The sequence below is a fragment of the Chiloscyllium plagiosum genome, unplaced genomic scaffold (assembly GCF_037043375.1).
Source record: "Chiloscyllium plagiosum isolate Xiang-an unplaced genomic scaffold, Cpla_swu_hap1 HiC_scaffold_25, whole genome shotgun sequence".
In the NCBI taxonomy this organism is placed as follows: Eukaryota; Metazoa; Chordata; class Chondrichthyes; order Orectolobiformes; family Hemiscylliidae; genus Chiloscyllium; species Chiloscyllium plagiosum.
The window spans coordinates 26,508,144-26,534,589 of NW_028270163.1; the positions used below are offsets into that span (position 1 = coordinate 26,508,144).

At 39.6% G+C, this 26,446-nt stretch overlaps 1 protein-coding gene across 2 annotated transcripts in view; it reads left to right on the forward strand.

Annotated features, from left to right (window-relative positions):
* Positions 1–26,446, forward strand: part of ogfod3 (2-oxoglutarate and iron dependent oxygenase domain containing 3) — a 145,292-nt gene that overhangs the window by 23,119 nt on the left and 95,727 nt on the right. For both annotated transcript variants that reach the window (XM_043714604.2, XM_043714605.2), the window contains exon 3: positions 19,974–20,049. In XM_043714604.2, coding sequence (XP_043570539.1) covers positions 19,974–20,049 — 76 coding nt within the window. The remainder of the gene's footprint in view (positions 1–19,973; positions 20,050–26,446) is intronic.

Genomic DNA, 26,446 nt, shown 5'->3' on the forward strand with positions numbered 1-26,446 from the left:
CTCCTCTTTCACACCCTCGCATTTCTTTTGAAAAGATCGAAACCCTTGAACATCCAGCAACCATTCCTGCCCCCGTGAAATCCACATTTCAGTGTGGCCACAACATTTCTGCTCCAAGTACTGATCCATGCTCTAAATTTATCACTGTTATTCATGACATGCCTTAATTGAAACAGACACCATTTTAACCCATCCCTTTGCCCTATCAACTGTATATACTTCCTGACAGACACTCTGCAGTGTATTTCTCTCTGCTCAACAACTACCCTCTCCTCTAATCTGTAGCTCTGGTTCCCATTCTCCTGCCAAACTAATTTAAACCCTATTTCCAAGGATCTGGAGTTGGGTGTACTTCCCGTAGATGAAATCAGTGGGAACACTAGTGGTGACCCTTGCCTCCTACATCCTACAGGAGGAGCAGGCAACTGTTCTAACATCCATTCCCACTGTTCTGAATCCTAAAGAGACTATTGAAACCGAATCGGTGCAAAGAACCTTTTCTTTCGTTGCCCTAAGAATGTAAGTCATAGAGTCATAGAGCATGTAAACACATCCTTCAGTCCAATCATGCCGAACATAATCCCAAACTAAACTAACCCCACCTATCCGCTCCTGGCCAATATTCCTGTTCATGTACTTATCCAAGTATCTTTTAAATGTTGTAATTGTGCCTATGTTACCACTTCCTCAAGTGATATAGTTTGTGGTCTTGTACATGTTAGCCCATAGAGGATCAGATGCATGTTAGATCAGATATCTTGAAGCTTTTTTACCATACTAATTATTTACATGTCTGTGATATCATAGACTTACGCACACAAACTGGGTTCTGTGCTTGCTGGTGTTACGGTACATTACATACACATAACTGACTAACTGCCCTGACTTAATTACACACACAGTGATAGAAGGCAAGGTGGATATCTTTTTACCTGAACCCCACATATTTTGATGTTGTGTAAGTATCTTGAAGGTACAAGCCTGTTGGATCTGTAATCTGTGCTGTAATACACCAGCACATTCCGGGACTTTGGGGTGGTGAGGCATCCAAGATAGTGGGGAGGCAGTCTCCGATCCAGGTTATGTTGGGCTAGTGGTGTTGAAGAAGGTTGGGTGGACCTTAATGCACTCAGGATACCTTCTTTCCCACCTTTGTTAATGCAGGCATTGAGACTTGGCCTGCCAATTGTTGTCTGACTGTACATCTCAGGCACATTTTGTGCATATTATTGAGCTTTAAATGAGCTCAGTTGCTCCTTAATGATTTATCTCCACATGGTCATGGGCTGCCAGTTTTGGCACCTACCCAACCACCATCTACATTATGGGGGTGGGGTCAGTTCGAGATTGGGCAGGAAGATGGTGAGCTGGCATTCAACTTAATATACGTGTCCCCACATGAAAACACACCCAGCAGGAACATTAATATCCAAAATCTGGTTTCCTTTGGTAAAGGAATAGAGTCTGAGTGAGAATGCCTGAAAGCATGAAGCCTGATCAGGCGCATTCACTGGTGTTGGTAAGGAAGCAGTAAATAGGAAGAAGGGCTCGAGGGAGAGAGTTGGCTGGCTGGCTGGCTGGAGCTGGGGAATAATATGAGATTCTAAGCATTCCAGAAAATGGCTGAAGTGCACAAGGTTCGTAGAAGAAAAGCAGGAGATGCTATTTTGAAAGGTCTGGGAGAGGGAGAATGGGAAACCTTAAAACCTGAAATTCTGAGTAGAGGAGTATGTATAATGTTTGATAAAATTAATTAGTAAGATGAGCCTATAAGCAAATTATGACAGATGCTGGAAACCTGGAATAAAAATACAAAATACTGAAAACACTCTGGTGGGGAGGGAAACGTCAGTTCAACATGTCAGGCTGACAACCTTTCAACAAAACACTGTCCTGACTTAAGGAGTGTTTGCAGTGTTTTCTCATTTCAGTCGGAAGAAATTGTTTGTGACCAGGTAGTATGTATCCACATGGTTACTACAGGTGTCACAATGTGCTGAAAAGAGAACTCAGAATGCAAACAGACAGATTTTAAAAAATAATATCAAAAATGTACATAAAGTGAACCCAGGTCATTCTGGTATAACATGCGTTTCATCAAAATGAATTGGCTATAAAGCGAGTGACAGATTTGTGGGCGCTGTTTGGACACTGCAAACTTCCTGCTGAACTGGTGCAATCTTCTACAGCATGATTTTCTACAGCGGTTTTCCATAGCGCAGTTATCGATAGAGCAAGGTTGCAGAGGAACGTAACTTTCGCGTTGTACCAGAACAACCTGTACGTGAAAATAAATTTAACACAGATATTTGAAAGCATTAATGGAGAAAATTTTAAATAGTCTGTCCAGCAGGATAGTGGAGGCAAAACAATGGAACTTTTAAAAAGTGCAACTGAAGATTATGCTGAAAGAGTTTTTGTGTCAGGGGATTGATGCTTGTTGAGTTGTATGAAGTGTTCTTGTCCCTGACTTCTGTCACACATACATTAGCTGTTTAAAAAATAGTTTGTTCTATTGAAGAAAAAACATGACCTGACATTTTGATTTATTTATTTTTATAAGTAACTGACAGGAATGAGGATACTGCTGTTTGTTTTAGTCATAAATGATAAATCTGCCAAGTCTTTCAATTACAGTTGTTGTCTTTCCATGATATTTTCACTTTTGCCATTCTAACTGTTTTTCAACTAAATCATTTGAATAGTGAATGTGAGGGGGGGAATAAGTGGCAGCCAGAAGGACAAAGTATCACGTGTTGCCGTAAATCTGAAATGTCTTCTCAACAAATGAAGTACAAACAGTTTTTAATGATTGAGCATGTTGCCAATTATCTTTAGTGCAAAGAATTTAATCTGGAATTCCACTAAATATAAGGCAAAATGTCAGGCACATTGAAAGACTAGTGTTGCAGCAGATGCTGTTTGAAAGGAGGGGGACTGACTGCTGTGGGTAAATTGATAAATGTTCAGTTGGATTAGTGGAACACGCAGGCTGTTCTGGGAAATAGGCCAATCCCAGAATGTGGACTTACCAGTCCTTGAAGAACTTTGATAATTTGATGATCTGAAAGAGAAAATATGTGTGGATTTTGGTCTTGGTTACAATAGTTTATGTATGTAGCTGAGACTACAGAAACTCTACTGTGTTTTAATACTCTTCACATAGACTCTATCACACTTTATTGGAAATGATACTGGGGGTGGAATCTTCCCAGCTCTGAGGGATGTGAACATTGGTAAGAACATTGGAGAAATCACTTGCAATGGCAAGCGAGCCTCCTGTGGATGTTGAGAGCAATAAAGTCCCATTTTCCAATCAAGTCTTGAATAGTGAGAAGTGACTCTCACTAATGAGCAATCAGAGGCCTATTTGCATCAATTAAAATCTTATTGTTACCTAATCTTGCCTCATTAATTTCAGTTTCCCATTCTTCTTCCATTCATTGACAAGAAACTAGATGATGTGGAAGTCAGAGTGATTATTGGGCGATTCCGGTTCACCACTTGCTCCTTCAGACCTCCACCTTGGACACCCAGCAACAGCATCTTAGGGCATACCTTATGGGCCATGACTGCTGACACCCCACATTCATGGCCCTTGGCATCTGATTGGACCAGCTTTGACCGTATCATCGTGGACATCTCCAAACGATGTTGTCCTGCAGTTCACTGTCGCACTTGGGAGATCATCAGCACTTACCATTAAAATGAATACTACTAGACACCAATTCATGGAATTAACCAGGCAGAATCTCAGGCCTGCTCACTTAGTGTTCACACACTTTGTGCACATTTCGATGCTCACACCATCCCTGACTCCTCCCACCCCCTTCCTTTTTGTGTGTTGCTCCCTTAGCCAGAATGTGAATGTTCATAGCCCTTCAGTCAAGAGATAGCTAAAAAGGGAAGTCAGAATTCAGGCAGGCAGACTTTTTAAAAAAAATCAACAATATACATTAAGTGAACCCACTTATAGTACAGACACAAAGCTAGGCAACTACTTCTTGTGATTGTCAGCAGTCATTGGTTAAGGGGCTGGACGTGTTCCAGTATGGCACCATGCTACGTCAGTCTTACAACTACAGCCTCGCCTAGCAACCTGTGCAGAGTACACACTTCAGGTCAATTGGATGAATGGCTAAAGTCTAAGGGGAGTCGTACTCAGTCCGTGGAAGAACCTCTTGTCAGTGAGAGGGTCCTAGTACAGTCAGTCTGATATCAGTCCAGGGGCTTTAACATGGTTAGTTGACTGACATGGTGACTCATAAATGTGCACTGCAAATGGAAAATTGCTGTTACCACAAATGGAGTGGATAGAGTCAGTGTTTTCTCACTCTGTCTGAGCATGCAGGCTGTATTTGTGAGCAACATTAGGCCATTCAAGAGACAATTGCATTAATCAGGCGCATCCACAGTACAGACTGAAGTCTTCTGGAATCATAACATCGTGTGTGTGAAATGCACACAATGTCCGACTGTGTAGAATACAAATCCTGGCCTCAAATAATCCTGACCATGACACGGGGGGTACACACTCATTCCCCCTCACCTTGAGCTGCCGTTACTCTCCAACATGCTCTTTCCTGCAATGATGTCTGTCTTGGGTATTCTATTCTATCCACCTCTACCACTGTAGAGAACTTTAGTTAGGCCACATTTGAGAGGGACTCAACACACATCAGCACCTACTGTTTCTTTGTGAAGTAATTGGTGCTGCATTAATCAGAGTAAGATCCAATGTCAAAGTACAATATAGAGGCATTCCGTGGTCCTCTTTGACAGGGTAGCAGAATTTAGACTGCCATTTGTGAGCAGTCAGCATTCACATCACCCACATTATTAAGAACCTATTCTGCCTCTATTCCCTCACACAGGTTCGTTGTAAGCAAGAATGAGAGACCCAGACACTGCTGGGGTTATTGTTGCTGTTACTACAATGAAGGTACAGAGAAATATACAAGGGACAGAAGCCTCAGGAAATCCAGCGCCAGTAGCGTCCAGTGGAAGTCACAGCAGAAAGTACCCTCAGGATGCTGATTAGGTGCAAGAGGGGCAGACTCTTTTGTCCTTGATGCCATTTCCTCTGATGAGTGAGGTACAGTGTCACCACAGGCTGTCAGAGAGCTCTGCCGGCTGGAGGAGTGGGAACTTAGGAATCAGTGGCCCTTCTTTCCCAACGAGTGTCGAGGTGACAACTGAACTTTTGAAGTTTAGGAGCACTGGGGACTTTCAGTCCCACAAATGTATCAAGGGTGTTACTGTTACAATGTGTGCCAGATCAGGCCACTTTATCTCGTTTCTCCATGACCAGTTCAGTGCTGCAGCCCGGGCAATAGGCAACATCACTGTCTTCTCCCAGGTGCAGGACATGATAGACTGTACACATCTCACATTATAAAGTAGCTAAGTTCAATAGAAAAGGGTTCTGTTCCATCAATGTGCAATTGATGTGTGATCATTGCTATCACATCTTAGAGGTCTGAGTCAGGTACCCTGGGAGCTAGCGTGATGTTGATAGCTATGAAGAACTCATCTTCCTGATTTGGTTCAAAGAGCGTTACTGGGAGACATGGACTATCCTCTGTGACCATGACTGATGATTCTGTTAGGCAATGCCTGATTGAACCATGAGAAATGCTGGACTATACTGGGCATGAGGGAAAGAGTAGCTCTGATTTTGATAGAGTTGTAAGATGGGATATGGCTTAGCTGTACGGCTAGATCATTGTGCACTTGCAGACATCCTGAGAAGCATTGGTTTATCGTTCTTCTAGTGTTATATACATAGTTAGGGTGGTGGTGGGGTAGAAGATGTGTGCTCCCAACTGCCAAGTCTTGATCAAGTGCATGGCTGAGCTTGAAAGATGGCACCAGTGCCAGGGTAGCTAGGACATCCCAGCAGTAATGAGTTCTTCCATCCATAAGGAGTGGAAACCACTGCTTAGAGACTTGGTCTATTAGTAATGAGGCATAGTTTGGAAGAAACCACTGCAAAACTCACTAGGCCTCGCGGAGAGAAACCTACCATGAAATTCACCAGAAGTTACATTTAGCTGATTTCTGGCAAGATTCAGCCCTGGGAGTCAGAAAGTAACAAACAGACCACCAGATACATGCTAATCAGGAACATGTATAGAAAGTGCTGTGGATAAATAAAAACTAATTACCATTGATCACATATATAAATCAGTTTTTGAAGCCACCAAAACTTCTTCCTAAAATATGGGACAACTTATACGCTATGTATAAACTGTGAACTGCCAGTATGGGCGGTCACAATATTGAAATGTACAAAAGAAGCTGGTATATAATTTTAAATTGGTACAGCATGTTTGTTGAATAAAGTAATTATACAAAAATATCTTCAACCACAATCAAAGATTTTTAAAATCGTTGTTCTTTTTCTTTACGATCCAATGCAGAGAGTTTATTGAGTTCATTGTGAGTCACTTTGGCCTGGCACCATTGCAAGGATCCCACTATCAATCAAATGTGACACTTGCGTTTGCAGTGCTATCTCTTTACAAGTAAACGTTTCTCTCTGCTTTCATTAAAGTGAATTCTTTGTGCATACTTTTGAACAATCGTGGAACTTGGTGTACTAATAGCATCACACGATCTGATAAACAACACAAAATATCCAGTAGGGTAGCATGCAAGCCTCCATTTGTTGTGAAGGGCTTTCACCCTGTCACCCATCCACCTATTCCATTCACTGTGAACATGATCCTTAAATGGCTTGTTGCAGTGTATGTCTAAAATTTGAACCATGACCATTACACATCAGGGAATAACTACAGTGTGGATGTTATGTTGTTGCAAGCACTTCTTGATCTTATCAATAACATGAGAGCCTCACATTAAGAAGCTGCACTCTTTATGTAGGCCACCAGGAAACCTATTCACACACTAAATGTAACCTGTAACTTTACCCCAGACTCAACCATCCATCCACTGTCATAGACATGCACAAAACCACCTTTGGGGACTTGGTTTTTGACTTTTGAAAATTGCTATAGGGTTTTAATTTTGTTCCTTTGACCATGCTAGTATTGCTGTCAATCTCATCTTTGTACATCTCATTTTTTTCACTTGAACATGTTTTGAACTGTTCTAGTCTGCAGTTTGGGTACTATGCACTTGGAGATCCATGGGATTTCATCTAGGCTATACTCAAATGACTTACAGGTGTCTTAGCTGCTGTCTGGCAATGAGTTACTGGGAACTGGTAATACTGCTGACATTGATGAAAGACTCCCAAAAACGTAATCATGAACTTTTGCCATAAAACCAGACTACTTAATTTCGTAAATCAGTTATACTAACTAGCTATTGGTGATTACTCATATCCAATTCTAACTTTTTCTAATTACACTGGAATCGTTTTCTCACATTTTAATTAAAATTAGATTTATCTATTCTCCATTGTTATAATTCTTTCATTGTAATGTTTTAAAAATGAAGGAGCAATATACCTGAAATGAATCTCCGTGTGGATTTTTCTGTATGGGTAATAAAATGAAAGTGAGGTGTATGAAATTGTGCTGGATTAAGGGTTTGCTTAGACCCACTAACCTGTGTGTATATATACAGATTGCATTCCCATGATTTTTAAGGACCCATTCTATTCCGTTCCTCTCAAGATCAGATTCATTTGATCTGGGGCATTGTTTTGCCCTTCTATTCTCAAACCAGTTTGTTACTGACACTGACCTCCTTTGATCAACCTAGTTTAACAAGTTAGCAAATGTTACAACATTTAGCATGAAATCAGCTTCGTAGTTCAGAGAATTAATTTCTGTTCCTCACACAGTGTGCCAGGCCATTGTATATTCTTTGGGAATAGTATCTTAAAATCATGCTCATCATCTTCACAACACTGCTTATACTGTTTGCTTAATCCCACCATATTGGGAAAGTAATGTCTGTGTTTCTGGGTGAACAATTGAAATATTTCTCTCTGCACAGATGCTGAACCTGGTGAGGTTTTTTCAACATTTTCTGTTTTTATTTCGGATCAACAGTACTTTGTTTTTATTTTCTTGATTCAATTGACTGGTTTCAACATCTTTCAATGAAATGGCATTTTCAATTCAGATGATTTTGTTTAATTCACATTGATCTCCTGAACTGGCCTCTATCTATGGTTTAGATCATTGCTGTCACCTTTTTAGGTCGACATTTCTTCCTTTTTTAAAAAGTACATTAGTCCCTAAAGGTCTCAGCTATTAAAATCAGTTTATGAAAGTTGAAAGTCGATAATCCATATTTTACCAGTTTGTCATAATTATTTTAAATCCCTTTTTAGTGACAAACCATCTGAACCATATTTTAAAATAATTAAATTCTGTATTGTGTGGATTGTATTTTTCATCTAATTATAAGAGCTACAATTTCATTGTAATTAATGCAAGCCAGATTTGGATTTTCATAAAACCGTTGAAGCTGAAGAAATAGATTTTCAACTACCTAAGAATTTTTTAAAATCTGCCAATTCAAAATTTTTCTTCTGATCATAATTAATGACTATTTGTCAGTCCCTGAATGGCAATGTTGGGAAATGTGACCTGACCTTGCTTTGGATTCCAGTGAAAATTCTGTCTCCTGACAGGGCACATATGTCAGCTATGGGCAGAGTGACAAGCTATACAAAACTCTGTGGCATTTTTTTTTTAACAGCTGAGGAGATGCCAAAAACGTGTGTGTGTGTGTGTGTGTGTGTGTGTGTGTGTGTGTGTTGTGGAGACTAGGCCAGGGGAACAGCGAATGGGTTCCTATGGGGGATCCATTCCATTGTTTGGAGGTAGTTGAAACCGAAGGTTGTGACCTTCAGACTCCGGGTTATTCAGGTACTTAAGAGCAGAGAATGGGGGTTCCTGGCAGCAGAGTTACTGTTGGTTGCAAGCTGCAGCAGTCAAAGGTCAGGGGAAGTCCTGAGGAGCTGAGAAGGTAGCACAGAGCCACTAAATCTGTGTTGGGGAGAGAGAGGAGCAACCAAAGAAGATGTCTCTCTGCAGCTAACGTTCTACAATTGGCTCAGAGGAACTGGTGGCTCATTAAAGTCCCGAAAACCATTTGATAATTGAGAGTGGGTGAAGGAAGCCCACCAACAATATTTGTTTGGTGCAGTTGAGAAACTTGCACTGTGAGTGCTTGTTGGAATGTAGCTTTGAGAATCCAGGTCCTGGTAGAAAGAGGTTCAACCACCAGGAGGTCAGTAGACATTGATGCAGTCTGTGATAGAACAACTTTAAGCGAATCTCTTTGGCTGTGAAGAACTCTGATGCCTTGTGAAGGAGACTACTATTTAATGAGATTTGATGACCTGCTGTATGTCTATGGTTCAGATGAATTCACAAGATCTGCCTTGGCCATGTCTGCTCTTTACTGTGCTCTGAAGGATGTTTGACTATATATTTTGTTTGTTAGCACTTTTTAAACTCATATTAAGTTTGGATGTGAGAGTATAAATTCTATACATATATAGTAGAAGTGGATAGTTTTGCTATTACAACCTTGTACAACAAAGTTTTTTTTTCAATGGAATCTTGTTGTTTTATTCTCTTAGTGAGTATCTGTGATCTCAAACTTTGTCTACTTTAAACAATAAGAATTACAGGTCCCTAATCAGATAATAACATTTATTTGGTGATCTCATCAAGGATCCCAACAATGTCAATCGTATGTTTAAATTGGGGGTGGGGATGGGGGTGGAATACCAGAGGAATGCACATTATCTACGTGCCAAAATATTTTGGGGGCCAAATCCCCTTAACTATCTCCAAGTCTCACTACCATTTGTAGTTATGGTATTACAGTAATCTGTGGCTTTAGCTTGGAATCCACTACATTTTCCATTAGCAACAAAGCAAATCTGCTTTCTCACTTTTAGTTGTTTTACAGTTTTTTCATATCCTGGCTTGGTTGATCTCATAGTGTTGCTGTGTGGTGTTGCTGATTTCAGATAATACCTTCACTTTCAACTATACCTGTGCAAACATGATAGGCTGAATGGCCTATTTCGGTGGTGTACATGTCTACGAGCGTAAGTTTTGCCGAATTCTTTTTTCACAACAATGACTGCTTCATCATTTCAAAGTTGTAACTTTGTTGTGACGGCAGTAAATATGGACAATCAAATATTAACTTCCATTATCTGATTGTTATACCGGAGACCTTCCATTGACTAAAATGGGTTTTGAAGAAGGACAAATATTGACTTAAATGGTTGCCATGATCATATGATCATGACAGATTGAGGTGAGTCCAGGAGACTAATGTGCAATAAACAAAATCAACTGCATTGAAATTACCATTACATCTAAAGACATTGAAACCAGGCAACTGAGTCAGTGTCCAGAAATTTGCATGATAAGTGCACATGTTGGACACCAAAGGTTTAACTGCAGCTGTTCAACTTGGAAAGACAGTGGAGTCAGATTTGTGTGTATACAACTTATCCATATTTTTGTAGATACTTTTGAGTAGCAGAGTAGTGGGAAGGGAAATTAATTTATAAAACAAGAACTGGCAGCTCACTAACTCTCTCACCAACTTAGAGGACACAATTATGTGATAAAGCAAATGAGGAAAACTGACATTCAACAAAAACTGAAAGATCTTTAAAAGCCTTACCTCTTCACCTCTGCTGAGGATACAAGTCAGCAATAAAGACAACTGTAGTCTTAGATTAAAAATCTCAAGGACTCTAAGAACATTAAAACTGTGTAGCCTTTATTCTTCCCATCCATATCAAACACTCTCCTTTTTAAACTTGATAGTATTTGTTTATGTGGTACAATTTTTCTCAGGGTTAGTAAGTAACAAATTTCCTCTTCCTTTTACTCAAGAAAACCTTGTAATTGGCTCCTTAATTTTGACCAATACTGTGTTTGACTTGAAGTGCAGTAGCTGCATGCTCAAAATAATTCGGGATATTTTTTGTAACTAAACAAGATGGGGTTAAAAAGAGGAGACCTGAGTTAGAGACAGTAAGGATTGCAGATGCTGAAGCCAGGGTAAGTAGATGTTGAGCTGGAGAAGCACAGCAGATCAGACCGCATCGGAGAAGCAGGAAAGTCGACGTTTCAGGCCGAGAACCTTCATCAGGACTGGGGAAGAGGGAAGGAGCACAAATTAATAGAGCAAAAGACCCGTTGAGCTCTCTTCAGAAGGAGGAGGAAAACATCCAGACCTGAGTTACCTCTCTTCACATGGTGATGACAATTCACAATCAACAACGCAAACCCTTCCTTGTAGCTCCAAGGTATTATAGGACGTAACTGAGTCTTTCAGTTTTAAAGTAATGCTTTCCATTGTTTCATCATTAACATCAAGTTCAGCTGCTAACTGCTTTGATAGCTCTTGTTCAGGTTCAGTCTGCAGGTATAATTCAGACAACTTTAATTTGTTTAATTACCATTAACCATTTGTTGTCAGTCTGTTCCATTGTCCCAACTTCCCACCATTATCCTCAATTTTGTATGTAAATTTGTTTCCATGATTTAAACTTTCACATTTCCTGACCAGAAGATACAGGGTTAACAGCGCTTCTTTTGTTCCAACAATTCATTCTCCTGTTGAGTAAAATCTCCTTATTGAGCTTTTCCAAGATTATATCGATGATTGATAGAATAAAAAAATTTATGAAACTCTTTTCTAGTTAGCTCATAGATTCTGAGACCTAACTTTCATTAATGTTTTGTTCATTATCAAATTTCTAATATCTCCAGTTTGTGTATGGGTTTGTTAACAAAGTTTTACTACTCCTCATGTGCTTGTGAGATAATTTGCAATCATAAATCATTACAGTGTCTGCTATTAGCCTTAAAATGTTTTAGTCTTTGAGGTCATACCTTACTCCCAAAGTTCTTTCATGAACAAAATCTATTTCAGCCTTTTTTTGTGATATTATCCATTGACATAATTACCTTTCCATTAGCAAATTCCACAAAAATCTTGGTTTTTCGTCTAAATATTTTCCTGAGAACAGCTTCTGAGAACAGCACTTCGCAATATATAATCATGAGTCTGTACATCTGAAAGAGAGGAGTATACTTCTCATGCTTTCCCCATGATCACACTGGCCATCCAAATTTCTTTTGGCCATTGTAACAAGTTGTAATAATTTTCCCAGGCACTGCTAACTCCATTTCAATTCTTTCTTCAGTGAATCTAATCGCTAGATGAATATTCCTTATCAAATCTAAAACTGAGATGATGTTTGTTTTGCCACAATATTTTCCTGACACTCCCTACTCACGTAATCAATGCTTCTATCAGTCAAGTTTAAATGGCCTTGATTCATTTTCTCTAGAGAATTCAAAATTTTCTTTTCTTAGTTTTTTCCCTTTCCATCACTTTCTCTTCTCTCCAGTTACAGTCTTTGAATCTGTTTATTTTATTCTCCCTTTCCAATTTAAATTTTGTCAGTTTTGTTTTGAATTCCAGTTATTTAATTTGCAACTGAATTTGAACTAACTCGACCACAGATCGGTTTCTCTTCTTCAAGGTTCAGGTGTTCAGCTAAAACTTCATTAATCTCTACTTTTTTAATGTCTGCTTTCAATTCTACTCCCGAGTCCTCTGTGAGCACCTTTTAAATGATCTTTAATAACAATAGCAAGACATGCACAGACCGGTCACTCGTCTCCAGAAATGTTTGAGCAAGAAAAATAGCCATGCTGATTTTTAAAGCAAGTGTGAAATCTTGTCTGTTTAAATTTTGGCAAATTCCAGTGGCTTGTTCCCAGCATCGGGATTTGTATCCTGCAAGAGCCCTGAATTTTTACCATTTCTGTAGAAGCCAATAACTTTTAAGAAGAGGTTTGCATTGACGTAAAAGGTTGCAAGGCAAGACTATAACAGTAGCAGACAAACTAAAATCAATATTAAGTAAATTCTAATGTTAGTGGTCAACTTTTAGTTTTTTACATGACCAATAAATTTGCACCACATTTATACATCAAGGGTCTCTCTCAGCACAAACAAATGGCAGAATCTTCTACCCTGTCCTATGGAAAGCTTGAAGGTGAGATGGGTATTTAGTTAATTGAGGTGACGTATCTGAACCCTACTGCCTCCCCGACTTGTCCTGAATTAATTAACCCCGCCATTGAGACCATTAACTAGTCATTGACTGGCTACTTCAGGGTCTCATTCCTCCAGCGTTGGTACTAACTCCGTTGCAGGCCTACTGTATTCCTGATGAAAGGCTTTTGCCCGAAACGTCGATTTTACTGCTGCTCGGATGCTGCCTGAACTGCTGTGCTCTTCCAGTACCACTAATCCAGAATGTGCAGAATGCATAACAAGTGAACCATATGTGGCTAGTTTGTCATCTCTGCAGGGAACGAAAGGTGACTGAAAGTAATGGCAGCAAAGTTGTACATAGTACTCCAGGTGCTGGCTAATCAAGGTTCTATACAATTGAAGCAAGATTTAATTATTCCTGTACTCAAATCCTCCTGTGATAAAGGCTAACATATGACTAGCCTTTCTAATTTCTTGCCACCTGCATGATAGGCATCAGTGACTTATTGACAGTGATATTCTAGTCTCTTGACAATTACACTTTCTAATCTCTTACCATTTACAAAATACTCTGCACATCTGTTCCTCCTATCAAAGTGAATAAACTCATATTTTTCCACATTATATTCTTCAACGCTTCATTCTTGTCAGCTCACTAGGTCTGTTTAAATCCTCTTGAAGCCACTTTTTAGCTTCCTCACAGCATGCATTCTCATCTGGTTTTGTATCATCTGTGAATTTGGAAGTATTAAATTTGGTCCCCATATCCAGATTATTGGTATATTTTGAACATCTTGGGCCCAAGTACCAATCCTTATGTTCCTCCACTAGTCACAGCCAGTCAATTAGAGAAACACCTGTTTATTCCTAATCTGTTTTCTACATGTTAGCTAACCCTTAATCCATGTCCATATGTTATATCACACATGATTTAATTTTGCTGAACATCCTCCTGTCGGGAACTTTATCAAAATCTTTCTGAAAATCTAAGTATGTTTCATCCATTGACTCTTCCTGAACATTTCTGTTAGTAACACCCTCAGGTGAAACACAATTTCTCATTCACAAATCCATGCTGATGACTCCCAATCTGATCATTATTATCCAAGTGTCCATTTATCAAATCATTTATAATAGATTCAAGCATTTTCCTTACTACTGATGTAAGGTTATGTTTAGATACTTGTTCTAACCAAATGCAGTCAAAGTCTATATGACTTCCATAGAGGAGAAATATAAATTATCTTCTAGAGAGCAAAATTAAAACAGAGCTGTAATTGTCTTTGTGAAAATAAGAAATGAGATTGAGTGCTGTTTGACAGTATGGAATAGAATTTTACTTGGCAGGGTTAACAAGTCTCAAAACCTGAATTGCTGCTCAAATATGTCATATTGCAGATCTTTGCAACTGTAAAATATTATTGTGGAAATAAAAATATAAATATAAAAATGGCTACCTGAAACATTTTCATTTTTTTTGTCTCCTTAGTTATTTAGCAAAAGCTATTGGCACTTCATAAAATTGCACTGTGTGAATCAAAATAATATGATCTTTCTTATAAAGAAGTGCGATGCCACCTAGCATTTAGTCTATTGCTCTTTTATTCTACATAGCAGCTAATTAGAATCTATGCACGGCATCCTGAGGGAAATCAGAACGTTAATTAAGGAAATAAATCATGCTATGTTGTGGAACCTGGTCTTATTTGGATTTGTTAATTATTCTTTTATGTTGATATGTGCTTGCTACACAAACTTGGTATGTGTGGGGCTCATGATCTGATTATCAGGAGAAAACATAATTAAAATGGTGTTTTGGGTTTTCACACAATGTTCAACTTTGCTAGCATTAACTAGGATCACCTTTGTGTGAATGAATTAGATAGGGTGAAATTTTTAAATTACATCTGGGAGAGCTTTTTGTGCAGTTGGTTGCCTTTTGGAGATGAGGCAGTGCAAGGCCTCATCTTAGGGAATGAAGCTGGTCAAATGGTTGGAGTTTTAGTGAGTGAGCACTTTGGGAAAGGTGACCATAACTCTGTAAGTTTCAAAGTCATGATGGAAAGGGATAAAGATAACTTCTGCACGAAGTGACTGAATTGGGGGAAGGCAAATTTCAATACCATTAGACAGGATCCGGCAAGCATAGGCTGAAAGCAGCTACTTGCAGGTAAGTCTTCATTTGAAAAGTGGGAGTGATTTAAAAGTAGTATGTTGAGAATTCAGGGCCAGCGTATTCCTTTAAGAGTGAAGGGCAAGGGCAGATAGTCCAGGGAACCTTGGATAAAGTGAGGACTGCAGATGCAGGAGATCAGAGTCTAGTGTGGTGCTGGAAAAGCAGAGTAGGTTGGGCAGCATCTGAGGAGCAGGAGAATCGACATTTCCGGCAAGAGCCCTTCATCAGGAATGAGGCTGAGGCAGAGAACCTTGGATGTCAAGGGATATCAAGGGTTCGATGAAGAAAAAGGAGAAAGCAAATGTTAGGTTCAGTGCATTAAAAACAGGAGAGGAACTTCAAAGTATGGAGAGTGCAGAAGGGGCTTTGAAAAAGAAATTAGGAGGTCAAAGGGGAACCAGGAAATATCTTTGTCAGATAAGATTGAGGAAAACTCTGAGGCATTTTATAAATACATTAAGAGCCAGAAGATTACCATGGAATGAGTGGGGGCTATTAGAGACCAAAGGGTCAATCTGTGTGTGGAGCCAGAGGACGTGGATATGCTCTTAAATGAACCTTTGTCATCTATGTTCATGAAGGAGAAAGACATTATTGTTGGGAATTTCATTTGGCATGGTGAGGTTCCAGAAGATATGAGGATAAATAAATCAAAAATCACCTAACACCAGGTTATAGTCCAATAGGTTTATTTGGAAGCAATAGCTTTCAGAGAGTTATATAAGAATAAGCTTATATTCCCCAACCACCTGATGAAGGAACAGCGCTCCAAAAGCTAGTGCTTCCAATAAACCTGTTGGACTATAACCTGGTGTTGTGTAACTTTTAACTTTGTACACCCCAGTCCAACACTGGCATCTCCAAATCATGGTGGAGGGTTGGTTATGTGATTGGAAGCCTGCTGTTTGTATTGTATGTTAATGATTTGGATGTGAACGTAGAAGGAATCGTTAGTAGGTTTGATAAGTGTGAATGAATTCTGTTTAGTAGGTCTCATAAGGAAAGGATATATACAATATATAGTAGGTCCTTAGGGAGTACTGAAGCACAAAGGGACTTTGGTGTACAAATCCATAGATGCCTGAAGGTGTCAGAGCATTTAGACAGTTATATTGTAGCTATAAATTAAATTGTACTTATTGTAATTATTAATTGTTAACAAAGTGACGATTTTTTAAGAAAAACTTAATTTTAAATTTCATTGTTTTCTGAAAGCTGAAATTTAAGTGAAGGAATATGTTTGAATTTTTAACAGCCCAATATTTCTGTCAGACATCTCATTTGTCTAGCTGTGCGAACGTAGGCCAGTATCCTCAATCTCACCATATAGCGCAGGCCCTCAATCCTGAAATTAGTCTGAAAATCCTTTGCTGCACAGTCTTTGGGAAGTATATCATGCTTTGCTCAATGTGCCCAGTCCTCTGATCATGGCCACTTTGTGAAAAATCCTGGGTTTTTCTAATCAAACTTATATTCTGCAGTTGAATCACCCTAATGAGGATGATGTCAGGTTCCAAGCGGTCGATTATATTGGGTGACCGTGTAGTCAGGAGCACAAACAGATGTTTCTGCTGCTGTCAGTGAGACATCAGGTTGGTGTGTTGTTTCCTGGTGCCAGGGTCAAGGATGTCTCTGAGAGGGGGTAGAATATTGTGAAAAGAGACAGTGACCAGCAGGAGGTCATTGTGCATATTGGTACCAATGATATAGGTAGAGAAAGGGATGATGTCCTGCAGAGCGAATACAGGAAACTAGGAAGGAGATTAAAACCAAGATCTCAAGGGTAATAATATCTGGACTACTATTGGTGCCATGTGCTAATGAGAGGAGGAATAGAAGGTCAGAGCGGATGAATATGTCGCTGAGGAGCTGGTGCAGGGGGCACAGAGTCACAGGGTCTGTTTCTGTGCTGTATGACTCTCTTTGGTCCAATCACTATTTGTTGTTGCCGTAGTCCCAGAGTACTATAGGACTAAACTCTGATCAGAGACAACAGGTAGTGTTTTTACTTGAGAGTCACCATGCCCGAGGTGAAGGGAGAGGATAGGAGGAGAATCCTTAGCCATCAAAAATTGCAGGTGTAGTGGACAGCGAAGAAGGTTCCCTCAGATTACAACAGGATCTTGATCAGATGGGCCAATGGGCTGAGAAGTGGCAGATGGAGTTTAATTCCGGTAAATGTGAGGTGCTGCATTTTGGTAAAGCAAATCTTAGCTGGACTTATATACTTAATGGTTGCTGAACAAAGAGACCTTGGAGTGCAGGTTCATAGCTTCTTGAAATAGAGTCACAGGTAGATAGGATAGTGAAGAAGGTGTTTGGTATGCTTTCGTTTATCAGTCAGAGTATTGAGTACAGGAGTTGAGAGGTCATGTTGCGGCTATACAGGACATCGGTTAGACCACCGTAGGAACATTGCGTGCAATTCTGTTCTCCTTATCGGAAAGATGTTGTAAAACTTGAAAGGGTTCAGAAAAGATTTACAAGGATGTTGCCAGGGTGGAGGATTTGAGCTATAGGGAGGGGCTGAACAGGCTGGGGCTGTTTTCCCTGGAGCGTCAGAGGTTGAGGGGTGACCTTATAGAAGTTTACAAAGTTATGAGGGGCATGGATAGGATAAATAGACAAAGTCTTTTCCCTGGGGTGAGGGAGCCCAGAACTAATGGACATAGGTTTAGGGTGAGAGGGGAAAGATATAAAAGAGACCTACGGGGCAACGTTTTCACACAGATGGGGTATGTGTATGGAATGAGCTGCCAGAGGAAGTGGTGTAGGTTGGTACAATTACAATATTTAAAAGGCATTTGGATGGGTATATGAATAGGAAGGGTTTGGAAGGATATGAGCCAGGTGCTGGCAGGTGGGACTAGATTGGGTTGGGATATCTGGTCGGTATGGACGGGTTGGACCGAAGGGTCTGTTTCCATGCTGTACATCTCTATGACTTTGTAGCGGGACTCAAATCCAGGCTTTTGTCATCGGTCTGCATTGCAAATCAGGCTTTCAATCAAATGAGCTAACTGAACTCCCTTGTCACAGGTAACCAATAAATAAGTAAGTTTATATTTGATACATGTAGTAGTCACTAAGCAACAATTAAATAACATGCTATCCCCACCTTTGAAAGGAGGGTATTGTGATGTCTGCTTTCTTTAACATTGGGTCTTTCTGTTGGCTACTTAAAGTTAAATTGTTATCAAATTCTTTATATGCAAGTTTGTAACTTCTCTCAATGTGTTTATTTCAAGGACTGTTACCACATCGAATTCCTGGGTTATGTCCTTTTTGCTTCACGATGACTCACTGTAGTTATTATTTATTTCATTTAACAAGTACAGATCTTATTCGCACATTCCAATAATGTTACTTGTTAATTGCATAGTCTTGAAAGTGAGAAAGAATACTTGTTCAAGGATTTGACCTATTGTAACAGGGTTAGGTTAATAAAAGAACAACAAGTTCTCAATTGAATAAGCGGAATACTAGCACCAGCTGTAATAAATGTGTACCCTGTACAGTATTTATTAACAGATCAAGTCAAAAGGTAAAAACTGATTGAGTAACACACACAGTAATTTGAGTGGACAAAACAGTGAAAGCTGTTTCTGAACGTAATTTCAGAAACTGTGATTAGTGAACACAGTTTTTGATTATTCTGATTTTGTTTCACCTTTAGTTATAGGGAAGTAACATTTTGCAGCTAATTTCTATGAAATGAGCAATTACATCCCATTTAATAGGAGAGCTGTCAGACTTGCTCCCTGCACAAGGTGGTGAAGGAAAATAAGAGTTATCTATGTGATGTTGTTCTCACCATTTCATCTGCAGCAGACATCTAAATCTCCCACTGATTTGCCAGGAATAACCATTGAATGGTCCTTGTGAAAATACAGCCTCACCTTCACAGTGAGGAAACCTCCCTTCATGTAATGTGGCACTACGACCCAACAACTCTGGGACCTAGCTTGAATCTAGTAATCTAAATCTAGGCATTCATTTCACCAGCAACAGCAGCTTGATATATCTTCACAATATGTAGCCTCATGATCAAGACATCTCTTTACCTTCCGTTACATGAAGTGGGGAGATCAAACCTAATAGGCATATAGAGAAAGGAACGTAAAACTTGTAGTATTTTCACAACCACAGGACATGCCAAACTGTTGCACAGCTAATGAAAGAAAGTTGTTTTTATATAGTGCCTTTTTGTGGTGAAGCTTCAAAGTGTAAAAGTTAACATAAGAGACCAACTAATCTTTCCCGAGAACGCAAGTGAGGAAAATTTAAAAAAAATTTGAAAGCTGTACTTTGCTAACTTGTTGTACATAACTTTTTATTTTGTTTTGGAAGTAAAACTGCAGCCACAACTCTCAGAAGACAAATGCTCAACTGAAAACATTTTGCCTCAAGGACATGTGCAACCATGAATGGGTGGAAATAATGCCTGATTAGTTGAAGTTTCGAATTCAGGCTGTCAGAATTGTTCAGGCTAACTTTGCAATTGGAGTTAATGAGAATAAATCCAATTGAAATGATTTCTCCTGTGAAATGCTTCAAATCCAATGATGCAAAATCCTTTGAAATAATCAACTAACACTCTTTATTTCAAAGAGTAGAAGCACCTACTCTTTGGAATAAAGAGTATTTTTAAGTCTAATTAAATTGCAAACTAAGAAAATGATTGTGACTCATATATCATCTGCCAATTGAACCACTTTGCATTGAGATTTTCTGTTTTGATTGTCAACCTTTTTCTGTTTCACAGCTTGTACTCCGACAAAATGTGGGAGGGCAGTGACGGATACAGTGGTGAATCGAGAAGAGGCAGAGAAGATGTTACGGTACAGGATTTTAACTTTACAAATGACTGGTAAAATCCCTGTGATGATTACTGAATAAAATAATGGAAAAACCATTAAGATAGTAAAGATTGGTAAAATTATGTACAAAACATGGAAAGCATGAGTACTTAAGTTGTTATAAAGGAGGCTTGGTGGAGAGGGAAGAAATTGAATACATTAAGATATGGATGGCTGACATAGGAAGAGGGTACACCTTTTAGCCCACTGAACCCGTTCTGTCATTCAATAAGGTTCTGGCTGATTATTGAACTAATTCAGTCTATCTGCCTTTGGCCATTGACCTCAATATCATTGATTAACAAAAAATTATTAGATTTCAAATTAGCAATTAACGTAGCATCAATTGCATTGTCAGAAAATAGCTCCAAACTTCAACAACCCTTTCTGAGGAGAAGTATTTTTTTAATATCATTTCTGAAAGGTGTAGCTCCAAATTTCTGGACGGTGCCCACTCTTTCTAATTTCCTCAACCAGCAGAAATATTTTTCCTCATGTCACCTTATCATTTTCCTTAACATCTTTAAAACTTCAACCAAATGACCCCTTACTAATTTCAAGGGTATATAGCACCAGTTTGTGTAATCTCTTATCATAACTCTGAGTATCATTTTGTTAAATATATTCTGCATATCGTGAAAGATCAATACAATTGTTCTAAAGAATGGTACTGCTCCCAATACCTTGCATATGCTCCAAAGAGGATTTTGGAAAGTTATAGCGTTACGTTTGCCGCTTTGTATTCTAGTCTTTGAGATAGTCAACATTCTTGACACTTCTAAAACAAAAATATTTTCCATCCATCATGATCTCTGTACATGCCAGCTTCCTCCTGGAATTCTTTGGATCACCACTGTTTCGAGTCTTTCAGCATTTAAAAAATATCCTGTTCTATCAATTTTAAACCCCACTTGGATGACATTGCATTTGCTACAGTGAAATTCCTTTGATATTCCTTTGCCCATTTACTGAATCTATTAATGTTCCTCTGTCATTTTTTGCTTCTATATATGCTGCTATTATGTCAATGACAAAACTGGATATGTGGCTTTTGATCCTATCATCTAAATTGTTAATGAAAACAGTGAATAGTTGAGGCCTGACACAGCTCTTAGTTGGGGCGCCCTGAATCACTTTGTGCCAGTTGGAGTTCCTGCCCTTTATTCCCACACACTAGTTTCTTCTGTTCACCCAGTTACTCTGGGGTCAAAAAATTTACATTCATTTCCATGCACTTCAATTTTTGTTCACAGTCTCTTATGAGGAACTTTTGTCAAATGCCACTTGGAGGTTATTGCAAAATAATATGTGTGGACAGCTTCCTGTTTATTTCAGTTACCTTTTCAAAAGCTTCAATCACGTTCATCTGACATGACTACCCTTTAAAAATCCATTCTGGCTCCCTCTGGTCAGCTGAAAAATTTCAAGAAATTCAGTTACCCATTCTTAGACATCGATTCTAGCAATTTTATGACAATGGACATTATGTTAAACGTTCTATAATTCCCTAGTTTCCAACTTCCATCTTTTATAAATAACAGTGTCAATGTAATTTTGTACTCCACGGTAACTGTTCCCATATAAAGAGAACTATGGGTGATTGGATATAATTTTGTATTGCAGTTTTCTCATCTATATTCTTTAAGATCCCAGGTTGGAAGCCATTTGGCATGGGGAAGTAGCGCTTTTATTTCGTGCTGTTGTTTTCTTCATTATCAAAATTTTGTTGAGTCCTATCCGTAATTCTGTGTTCTTTTTTCTTGGAATGTATCCTTTCCAAATAGGGTCTAGTAGAAAGTGAGGACTGCAGATGCTGGAGATCAGAGTTGAGAGTGTGGTGCTGGAAAAGGACAGCAGGTCAGGCAGCATCCGAGGAGCAGGAGAATCAACATGTTGGGCATAAGCCCTTCATCAGAATTCCTGATGAAGGAAAGGGGTTTGAGATGTTCGTGGCGTTGTTAGGATTTATAACTAGGTGGAGATCAGTGTGGAGCCAGCAGAAGATGGTCAGTTTAAGAGTTCATAAGGAGCTAGAGAAGGTCTTAATTCCTTCATAAAGTAATTATAAAGATAAGTAAGTCAAAACTCCCTGAGGTTTCTGACTATAACACAGAGTTTGGGACTTTTCAGGGGGTCCTAGATACTGGGTAACCCAGTCAGAAGAGTTAGTCCACGTCATTTATTCATTGGAAACAGGATGGATTTCCTTTATTAAAAGCCTTAAATACTGGGGAAAAAGGCATCTACTCTAATGAAATCTGATTTGAATTATGTCTTGTTTACTTTGTGAGACTTATAATGTGGTTTATTTGTGGAATTGAGTACCGATCTTTCAGCAAATAAGTGGAATTGAATCTCAGCTTTGAGTAACATTTGTTTGCAATTACCCTTCAATGAATTTAGGGAGGGAGGAATCAAGAGTGCTCTGAAGTATATGCAATACTTGGTGCATTGGGCTTGATTTTCCAGATCATACATTGTACATAAAGTGCCTTAAATTTGGTGTGAAAATGGAATTGATAAAACAACTTTGGACATTCCAGTTTTGTGGAGTAGATTAGATTAGATTGCTTACAGTATGGAAACAGACCATTCGGCCCAACAAGTCCATACTGACCCGCTGAAGCACAACCCACCCAGACCCATTCCCCTACATTTACCCCTTCACCTAACACTATGGGCAATTTAGCATGACCAATTCACCTGACCTGCACATTTTTGGACTGTGGGAGGAAACCGGAGCACCCGGAGGAAACCCACGCAGATACAGGGAGAATGTGCAAACTCCACACAGACAGTCGCCTGAGGTGGGAATTGAACCCAGGTCTCTGGCGCTGTGAGACAGCAGTGCCACCGTACCACCCAGTTTTGAATGAAGACAATTGTTCAGGCCACTTGCCTTCATCCTATACGGAATACTATCAATGCCAATAGTTTTTATGCACGGCCTATTGTACACTTTGCTTGCAATTAATGATAATTTTCTCAGTAAATAGTTGCTTAGAAAATATTCACAGAACCCCTATCCTAAATGAGATCTTTGAGATGCTGAATCTTTCCCCTCTTGTTCAGCTTCCCTGCCATTTCCAGAAGTATTAATTTGGGTGAGGTTCTCATATCCTGATTAATGCTTCATTTGGAAAGTTTGGTTAATCTTTATTAAGACACTGCTGCTTTCCAAACTGGATTTGATATTATTTGTCATTTTTTCTCATCTGAGGATATGGATTTGACACCGGATCTGATGTCAGGATATACAGCAAGGACCTAATTACTGAGTTTGTGTTTTTCATTTGCATTTTAAACATAGCAGCCCAATAATGAACGAAATGTATTCTCTTCTTGAACCTCCATGATTTGGCTATACTTCAGTAACATTTTATTTGGTTTTTAAACAATGTTCTTAAAATTCTATCATAACATCAGAGAGAGCTCAGGAGACAGAGTGTTATGGTGGAAGGTGGTTTTTCAGACTGGAGGCCTGTGACCAGCAGTGTTCTGCAGGGATCAGTGCTGAGCCCTCTGTTGTTTGTTATTTATAAAAATGATTTTGATGAGAATACAGTGAACATGGTTAGTCAGTTTGCGAATGACACCAAAATTGGTGGTATAGTGGACAATGAAGACAGTTATCTAAGAGTCCAATGGCATCTTGATCAGCTGGGCCAGTGGGGTGGGGAGTGGCAGATGGAATTTAATTTAAATAAATGCGAAGTGTTGCATTTTAGTAAGACAAACCAGGGTAGGACTCTCAGTTAATGGCAGTGTGCGGGGGAGTTGTTGCCTTTTTCTAGAGATTTTAAAAGGGACCTGTGGATCAACTTTTAAACAAGTTACAGATAACTCCGATCAGAATGTTATACATGAATTTGCCCAGATGCCAATACCAAATACCTCAATACCAAAGCAGTCAAATCAATACGTACACAAGCCAGTACAAAAGCATAACAGTCCCACTTTATTAGAAACAAAATTACAATAATCTTAATACTAAACATACGTTCCCTAATCCTATTTGGCCCCATAAGGATACAATACTTCCCAGGTCTCTTGTAAATCTACACAGTTGCTGTCTCTGTGACTCTGTGTCTGGGTCTGTAAAGCTGCTTTCTTCCTCTCTGTCTCTCTCTCTTTGGATGGTTCAGCTGGTCATTGCCTCTTGCCATGCCGGTCTCCTCGGAGGACTGCAGACAATTCCAGAGACTCTGAGTGTGGTTCCAAGAGAGTGGTCTGCAGGTGAACCCATGTTTTTAGATGGTTTTCTGGAACTTTCTTTAGTTCTGGCCAATCAGGGAGATACACTTAATAGTTTGAAATAAAAGTCAGTAATTTAAATGGCATGCAACTGTCAGTTTCTTTGTGCAGTAGGACTTGATGCTTCTTTTTCTGTGCTGTCCTTTGTTTAGTGAGTACGTTTTGGGGGTATCTGTCCAGGACAACTGTTGCCTTTTATATTAAAGTAAGGTCATTAGTATCTGGCTGCTGTGTTTGCACTGTGTCAGTGTGTGGGTTTTTGTGATTGCAGAGTTTCACTTGGCCAACGTTCCCATAATCCCTTGCTGTTTGCCCAAATCAGTATCTGTATTTTAGCAGCTAGAAAGCTGCTACAAGGTGTTTTTGAACAGATACCCAGGAGTTCAGATAAATAGTTTCTTGAAAGTGGCATCATAGGTAGACAGGTTGGTGAAGAAGACATTTGGCACGCATACCTTAATTGATCAGAGTATTGAGTAATGGAATTGAGACTTTGTTGTGACTGTACTGGACATTGGTGAGCTCTCTTTTGGAGTACAACATACAGTTCTCATTGCCCTGCTATAGAAAGGATATTATTAAATTGTGGAGGGTGCAGAAAAACTTACAATGATGTTGCAGGGATTGGAGGGTTTCAGTTACAGGGAGAGCCTGGATGAGCTGAGACTGTTTTCTCTGGAGTGTTTGAGGTTGAGGGGTGACTTTGTAGAGATTTATAAAACCATAAGGGGCATAGATAAGTTGAATACCAAAGGTCTTTTCCATAGGGGAGGTGAGTTCAAAACTAGAAACATAGGTTGACAGGGAGAGGAGAAAGATTTAAAAGGGACCTGTGGATCAACCATTTCACACAGAGGATGATGCATATATGGAATGAACTACAAGAGGAAGTGGTAGATGCAGGTACAGTTACAACATTTATAAAAAAATTTGGACAGGTACATGAATAGGAGGAGCTTAAGGGGATATGGGCCAAACACAGGTAATTGGGACTAGTTTAGTTTGGGAAACCTGGTCGGCATGGACAAGCTGGGCCAAAGGGTCTGTTTCCATGCTGTATGACTCTCCAACTTCTTACAGAGTCATAGAGATGTACAGCATGGAAACAGACCCTTCGGTCTAACCCGTCCATGCCGACCAGATGTCCCAACCCAATCTAGTCCCAGCTGCCAGCACCCGGCCCATATTCCTCCAACTCTTCTTATTCATATACCCATCCAGTTGCCTATTAAATGCTGTAATTGTACCAGCCTCCACCACTTCCTCTGGCAGCTCATTCCATACATGTACCACCCTGTGTGTGAAATAGTTGCCCCTTAGGTCTCTTTTATATCTTTCCCCTCTCACCCTAAACCTATGCCCTCTCGTTCTGGACTCCCACCACCCCAGGGAAAAGATATTTATCCTATCCATGCCCCTCACGATTTTATAAACTTCCATAAGGTCACCCCTCAGCCTCCAACGCTCCAGGGAAAACAGCCCCAGCCTGTTCAGCCTCTCCCTATAGCTCAAATCCTCCAACTCTGGCATCATCCTTATAAATCTTTTCTGAATCCTTTCATGATAGGAAGGAGACCAGAATTGCATGCAATATTCCAACAGTGGCTTAACCAATGTCCTGTACAGCCGCAACATGACCTCTCAACTCCTGTACTCAGTACTCTGACCAATAAATGAAAGCAGACCAATTGCCTTGTTTGCTATCCTCTCTACCTGCGACTCTACTTTCAAGGAGCTATGAACCTGCACTTCAAGGTCTCTTTGTTCAGCAACACTCCCTAAGATCTTACCATTAAGTGTATAAGTCCTGCTAAGATTTGCTTTCCCAAAATGCAGCACCTCGCATTTATCTGAATTAAACTCCCGCTGCCACTTCTCAGCCCACTGGCCCATCTGATCAAGATCCCGTTGTAATCTGAGGTAACCTTCTTCGCTGTCCACTACACCTCCAATTTTGGTGTCATCAGCAAACTTACTAACTGTACCTCTTATGCTCGCATCCAAATCATTTATATAAAAGACGGAAAGTAGAGGACCCAGCACCGATCCTTGTGCCACTCCACTGGTCACAGGTCTCCAGTCTGAAAAACAACCCTCCACCACCACCTTCGAGGTGGTCTTATAT